The 7724-nt window shown below is 45.4% G+C and overlaps 1 protein-coding gene across 1 annotated transcript in view; it reads left to right on the plus strand.

Annotated features, from left to right (window-relative positions):
* The first annotated feature begins 3647 nt into the window (after nucleotides 1–3647).
* The window catches only part of SETD4 (SET domain containing 4), a 22285-nt gene continuing 18208 nt past the window's right edge, over nucleotides 3648–7724 (plus strand). The window contains exons 1-2 of the mRNA XM_008575718.1: nucleotides 3648–3723; nucleotides 4743–4846. Of these exons, the coding sequence (XP_008573940.1) occupies nucleotides 4774–4846 (73 nt within the window). The 5' untranslated portion in view covers nucleotides 3648–3723; nucleotides 4743–4773. The remainder of the gene's footprint in view (nucleotides 3724–4742; nucleotides 4847–7724) is intronic.

Consider the following 7724-nt stretch of genomic DNA (forward strand, 5'->3'; position numbering starts at 1 on the left):
GAGTCTGTAGTTTTTATAGGACACTGCTCAGAGGATTCCAGCTAGAGTTTGATCAAGGAGAGAAACTTTGTTAATTCCCATGTAGGAAATGGGAGTATACATTATTTTCTTCTTGCATATAAGGAAACTCCACATTTCAACTGTCCCTTTTCTTCCTGTTTTGAATGCAGTTGTATGAGAATGTGATGCTTGGAGCTGCACCAACTATCTTAAGAACATGAGGAAAGAAACAAAAAGGTGAACTGAATAGTCAACTTCCTAAGAATAGTAATTTGGAAAGTTAGAGACTTGACTGTGAGGAAAGTGGAGTTCGTTTGGTTAGGCCCTCTCGCCTCATATCCCACTGGGTATGATTCAGCACATCCTTTGCAAGCAAGTTACGTAAGAGTAGAGTTAGTGCCCATGTGCACCCGTGTACCCCCTGGGCTTGTTGCTGCTTTTGTGTACTTTCAGTATGGAAGGCAGTGGCTCTGAACCGCTGGTCAGAGGAGCTCGTGTCTGAAGAATAAAGCACGTCCACTCTGCTGTTGGCTACTCGGTTTTTCTTTCGCTTACCTGACTCAGGACTTGCACAGGATGGGCCAGAGGGATCTGTGATCCAGCCTGACACTTGACCTTTGATGACATCACTGAATCATGGATCTGTTAAAATAATTACATAAGAGACCATTAGACTGAAGAGGCTCTCATGCTCTGGGTTCCTTAATAAGTAAACCAAATTCGAACTCAGAATTTAAAAGAAAATAAAACTTAAGCTCAGCCAATCAGTCTGTCAACTGGGCATCATTTATATTGTGAGCTTCCCAATGGGAATAGTTCACATAAGGCAAATGGTCAAAATTTAACCAAATAGTTTCTTTGCTCTGTGTCTGCATTCACCTTGTGAAAGCCTTCTCCTGGTGCCCCTTCAGGGAAAACCGGAACCACTTCGAGGTTGGAGCTGCTCTAGCCATGAATCTCTGTCTGCTTAAATAAACTCTTAAAAATTTTAACGTCCTAAAATTTGCCTTTTTTTTTTTTGTCTTTTTGTCTTTTTCCGTGTCCGGCAACGGATCGCAACCCTCAGTGTTGCCCCCACACCGGACCGGGGACCGGCATTGGGATCGCAACCCTCGGTGTTGCTCCCGCGCCTCGCTCAGCCAGTGAGCGGGAACCGGTCTGTATGTGGGATCTGAACCCTCGGGCGGGAGCGCCGCCGCGCTTCCCAAGCGGCGCACTATCCAGTGCGCCACCGGGCCGGCCCCCTAAAATTTGCCTTTTAACAGTTGCAGATCTGAAACCATCTATTTCCAGGCACCCCTTAAAAAAAAAATAAAGTTAGCTTAAAAATAGCTTGATCTACTGAAAAATTGCAAATGTAGTACTACTGTACAGAGAATTCCCGGATACCTCTCACCCTATTTCTCCTATTCTTATTATACTAATATGGGGCATTTGTCACAAATAACATTGGAATAGTCGTATTAACTAAGCTCATGCTTTGTTTGGATTTCACTAGTTTTTTCCCTAACATCCTTTCTCTATTGCAGGATCCCTTCCAGGATACCACATTACATTTAGGTATCATGTCTCTCTAGTTTCTTGTGGTTTATGACAGCTTGTCAGAGCTTACTTATTTTTGGTGACAGAAAACATGTTTTAGGAGTACTGGTCAGGTGTTTTCGTGGTTTGTCTGTTTTCTTCGTGGAAGAACCGGGACTATGAGTGTTGGGGAGGAATACTGCAGGAACATGCTGTTACCGAATTAGGCTCTTTCATCTCAATGTCATCGATACAACAAAGTACCTAGTGGAATTTAAGGCAAGCAATGCTTTATGAAAAAGGGATAGACTAATGCATAAGGGGGTCAGCAATAGAAAGGCCATCTCCCCAAGAGAACTTGAGGAAAGGTTTTTAAGGCAAGCAGTTCCTCAACTGACCTCAGCATCTTGCCTTGATGATTTCTGATCTCTTTATGGGGGTCGTGAGGGGTGTCAGTTCCAGGAACATCCTGTGTTGAACTCCCAAAGATGTCTTAAGTTTAATGTTAATTTAATTTTTACGAGTATAGGAAAAGAGAATGAGTAGATAATTTCAAGTTTTAAATAAATTTGTTATATTTTAATAAGCCTTGGGGAAGGGTTTTTGCGACTCAGCGAATATCTGTTCCCCTCTTAACTCAGTTTACTTTATCAGGAGGGGCCATAAGGTAATCATGTGCCTTGAGGGTCTCATGTCTGAGGAGTGGCAAAGGGAAATGTAGTCAGTTTGCTTCATAGGCCTAGACCTATTCTGTCTCAACATGATTCATCCCTGATGATGTTAACCTTGGCCACCTGGCCAAGGTGGTGTTTGCCAGGTTTCTCTACTGCAAAGTTACTTTCCGCCTCCTGTCAAACTCTTTGAAATCAAGTCGCTAAGCACAGCCCATAATCAAGGCTGGAGGGTAGGAGTGGGTGAGGCAGAAATTGAGCTCCTTCTCTAGGAAGGGGTATTTACATCAATTATTTGTTTATTTATTTATTACATCAATAATTTAGAATTCTCCTGTAAGGCGGGTATTGGGACAGACCAGAAATGGCGAAATGGGTGTCCAGCAAACTCGCGAGGCCGCGACCTGGCGGGCGGAAGGAAGGTGGGGAGGGGCGGGTCCGGGCAAAGCCACCCCGGTCGAGGGGCCCGAGGACAGGGCGGGCCAGGGAAAGGTCCGCATGCCTTAGATAGCTTGTCTTCAACTGCGTAAGGGAAGACTCCGCAGGCCGGCTCTTCAGAGTCCTGGTGGCCTGCCCGAGGGTCACTGGGTTTCCTCAGCCCTAGCTCGGGAGGGGACATGAAGGTGTGGGGTTGGGGATTTCGCCCCCAGCTGTGCTGGGGGTCTGCGGGGAGTCAGGGAAGCTGCGCATGCGCGCGTCGGGAGGCTGCGGTCTGCAGAGGGAAGTGAGAGCGCTCCGCCGGGCCGCTGAGGACGTGGGTTGCCAAGGACTGCGGCGGGCCTGATGGCGCGCAGCCTCTCCCTCTGTCGCTTCGGCCCGCATCTTTTTTTTTTTCTTATTTTTTTGTCCTTTTTGAGACCGGCCGCACCGCGCTCAGCCAGTGAGCGCACCGGCCATCCCTATATAGGATCCGAACCCGCGGCGCCAGCGCGGCACTCTCCCGAGTGCGCCACTGGGCTCGGCCCACCGCATCTTCAACTTGCGTTGATCTGGGGCGCCTTCTCGGTTTCTACTGCTTGCGGCCCGCGCACCGCCACAGCGGGGAGGGCGGGGGCTGAGCCCGAAGCACTTCCGGGTCGGGCCTCCGTTGCTGGAGCGGGGTCGTGTAGGAGCTTTTCTTAGTTTTCAATTCATTGGCTTAGAAAGAGGAACTGAATTCGGATCGCAGACCCTCACCGGGTCTGGTATTATCCTGTGCTCTGCAGTTTCCTCTTGTCACTTGGAAGTCGTTCATTTAGCGAGTATTGCGCAGTCGCCTGGTGGATGCGGAGGAGCCTGAGGCACCGGGGTCTGAGACCCACCTGGCTGGAAAGTGGCGGGGGAAGCGGAGTGGGGCGGGGACAATAGGGTGCCCTCCCACGTAGAGTTTGAGGATTGTGGGATCGAGGACGCTGCCTTTAGCCGTGGCTGTCACCCGGGCTGAACGTGCTACGTTTAGCCGTGGCTGTCACCCGGACTCCACGTGAGAATCATTGGGGCGCAGGTGGAGAGCTCGAGCCCTGAATCCTGGGACCGCACTCTCCGGCTTTGGGTGGGTAGATCGGACAATGAGTCTTCCACAGCTGAAGTGGGGTATTAATGTTGCCTGCAGTTCTTGTCTCATCATTTACTTTTGTCTTGGTATTTTTTAGGAGTATATTTTAAAACCAAGTATATTGCTTAAATACACATACTGTATATGTATGTAAGTAATACTCATGCCACTTATGTACTCATATTATGTTGCAGAATAGAAGGATACAAAAGTAATAGTAAAAGCCCCCTTCCCAGCACGTTTTTGGATATCCTTCCTTAAACCCTCTTTGTTTTATAAACATATATAATGTGCTCAACCCAAAAGGGATCGTTTAATTTATAATGTTCTGAAACTTAATTTTTTCACTTAATATGTCTTGGATATTTTTCCATCTTAGCATACACCTTCTTCCTACTAATGGCTCCACTCCATTGCCCGTATCGTGCTGGTGTGTTTAATGGATTTCATTTGTTATGCTTCCAAGGAAGTAGCATGTGGAAATTCTAGTAGCTGTTTTAAATCTTATCATCATCACTTTGCTTTCCTGGCCCTCATTCCCTAATCTGTTGCAGACACCCATGTTCAGGATCATGGTATCTGACTAAGAACAAACCACTGTTTACTGCATACTGAAAGGGGATTTTTTTTTCTCTATGACTTTTTAGCTGTTGGGGGCTCCTTGGCTACTGTTTATTCTAAGTGTGGTTAATTTAACTTGGCGGTTTTGTAAATGTTGACTAAGATTGAGATGTGTAAGTCATCAAAGCACACATTATGAAGTCAGTTATGCAGATTTCCAGGATTAATACGTATTCAGTAGGTCCTCAAGGTAAACTATTTTACGGGGACCAATATGATGGGCATCTCATTACTTCAGGGATTTGGTATGGTAGGGATTTTATTATGGCTCATGGTATAAACCTTTGGTGTACAAAAACACTTTACAGAAACAGTTTACCAAAATATACGTATGTATATTTAAAGATACAGAAGAACAACTAGCAAGTAAGGCAAACAAATGCTTTTTATTTTAGATTGGGCACCCACAGAAACTACAGTTTTAGTATGCAGAAGGGACGAGGGAGAACAAGCCGGATCAGAAGACGAAAACTCTTCAAAAGTTCTGACTCAAGAGGAGGTACAGTTTTGTTTCTTCTAGTGCCAGAGATGAAAACAAGAAATCCTTTGTTGGTTGGTGTCTATTCATACACATAGCTTTTCTCAAAGGCACAGGGATAATGTTCAAAGAGAATATTTCTTAAAGAACACTCTCTTAAATGGTGCCATTATATTCTTTAAATCCTGGAGGAAATATGTATATATTTAACTCATTGCTTCAACTGTCTTCTCTGGGGATGACTCCCAGGTTTCTGTTTTTGGTCCTGACTGTTAGCTACCCGTAGGATATCAGTGTTTGGATGTAAATTCATCATTTCAAATTCAGTGTAATCCAGTCTGAATGAGATATCATACGGTAATCCCCCTTTATCTGTGGGGGGTATGTTCCAAGACCCCTAGTGGGTGCCTTGTTAGCTACCCGTAGGATATCAGTGTTTGGATGTAAATTCATCATTTCAAATTCAGTGTAACCCAGTCTGAATGAGATATCATACGGTAATCCCCCTTTATCTGTGGGGGGTATGTTCCAAGACCCCTAGTGGGTGCCTGAAACCACAGATAGTACTGAGCGCTCTATATACTGTTTTTCTTATGCTTGCATGCCTATGGTAAAGTTTAATTTATAAATTAGTCACAGTAAGAGATTAATAACAATAATAATAAAATAGAATGATTATAAGAATATGCTGTTTACAATTTCATGGGCAGACGATTCATTCTGAGCACAGAATTTAACCAGCGTATGATTTTTTTTCTTAATAGTCAAGAACTTTCACCTTTTCACTTAAAAGGAGCACTTTACGGGTTGTCTTTGGCATATCTGAGTTGCCAGCATCACTACTCTTGCGCTTTGGGGCCATTATTAAGTAGAATAAGGGTTACTTGAAGACAAGCACTGTGATCCTGTGACAGTTGGTCTGATGACTGGCTACTAAATAACTTAATGGGCAGATAGAGTGGACAGCATGGAGACACTGGACTAAGGGATGTTTTGGTCCCTAGCAGGACAGAGCAGGAAGGTGCAAAAGATTTAATCAAACTACTCAGAATGGCCTGCAATGGAAAATTTATGAATTATTTCTGGCATTTTCCATTATTTTCGGACCGTGGTTGACCTCAGGTAACTAAAACTGTGGAGAGCGAAAGTGCAAATAAGGAAGGCATGCTGTTGGGCCGGCCCGGTGGCACACTGGATAAGTGCGCCGCTTGGGAAGCGCAGCGGCGCTCCCGCCCGAGGGTTCGGATCCCACATACAGACCGGTTCCCGCTCACTGGCTGAGCGAGGCGCGGGAGCAACACCAAGGGTTGCAATCCCGTTGCTGGTCCCCGGTCCGGTACGGGGGCAACACTGAGGGTAAAAAAAAAAAAAAAAAAAAAAAAAAAAAAAAAAAAAAAAAAAAGGAAGGCATGCTGTCTGTGAAAGTGGTTGGCCAGCTGGAAAGTCCTACGTAAATTCAACCGCTATTTGTATACAAATTGATAATGCTCCTCCTTGTTGACCCCAAGCCTTTCAGCATCATCTTAAGGTAATCTTTGCACTCCATAGTCAAAGTCCTCCTGAATCTTGCCTGGCTTTTCTTAGTTAGCTTCTCCCTCTCCATTCTGCTACTTGTACATCAGCATGATTTCAGCTAGCACTTTGCTGGCTTGCCTGCACCCTTGTTTGCTGCCCCATTTGTGTCTGTCAGTGTAACTTTCCTAAAGGACTGCTTCCATGATACCTTTTTGGTTAGGAGCCTCTAGGTATCCTCATTCCCTTTTGTATGGTATCTGAACTCCTGCCTGACATTCAAGTCCCTTTATAAAGGGCTCTGCCCTGGTGACTCCATGCCTTAGAAGTGTGTCATCTCTGCTCACTGCTCTTTGAACACACCCTGCACACTTCTGTCTCTGTCATTGTTCATAATCCTTCATCCTAGAACATCTGTTTTCCTTCTGCCTGCTTGTCCACTTTCTCCAACCTTCGAGACTGAGCTAAGATCATATGTTTTTGGTAATGCCATTCCAGTTCTCATGAATGTTGTCCTTTGCTGTCCGGAGCCATAGAGCCCAGCTGTTGTCTAAGTGCCTGCCTGCCTGTCCGGAGCCAAAGAGCCCGCCCAGCTATTGCCTCGAGGCCTCAGAGCCTTGTTTGCTGTTATCTTCCGTCCCTCCCCCTCCTGTGCACTATGGGTGTAGGTAACTTTGCAACTTGCCATAGATAACGAGAATTTTCCATTTACCAGAACAACCGCCCTGCGGTTTTCTCAGTAAACCATCTGCTGCTTACTTCCTTATTTGCTGATTCCCTCCTGTTGTCTATATAAGCTGTGACCTACTGGCTAATAAACGAGACTTGATCAGAACACTGTCTTGTCTCAATTTCTCGCGTCTCTTGTTCCATCCCATTCCCCCCCGCCCCCCCCAGGGTCTGCGTTGAATATCCCGCGGGTCGGGACACTTTGCTATTATGCTTATTGTGTGTTACTCTTAAGGACCTAATGCTTTTCCACTGGTTTCTCATAGAAGCCTGTTTCCCAACTAAATCGTCATTTTTTGAGGGTGAAAAACATGTTGCATGTTCCCCATAGTGGTTAGCATAGTGCTGTGTGTGTAGTAGTTGCTCATTAAATGCTTACCAATTTATTGCCCTTGCTGTAAAATCTGTTCTCTAGTTTTTGATAACATTTTGGGAGCCTATGTCTTAAACTGATTTTTTAAAAAATATAATCTTTTGAGTATAATTGTCATAACAAATGTCTCATATTTAAAGTGTGTAATTTGGGCCGGCCCGTGGCTCACTCGGGAGAGTGCGGTGCTGATAACACCAAGGCCACGGGTTCGGATCCCATATAGGGATGGCCGGTTCGCTCACTGGCTGAGCGTGGTGCTGACAACACCAAGTCGAGGGTTAAGAT

Source organism: Galeopterus variegatus, unplaced genomic scaffold (assembly GCF_000696425.1).
Source record: "Galeopterus variegatus unplaced genomic scaffold, G_variegatus-3.0.2 Scaffold1226, whole genome shotgun sequence".
NCBI lineage: Eukaryota > Metazoa > Chordata > Mammalia > Dermoptera > Cynocephalidae > Galeopterus > Galeopterus variegatus.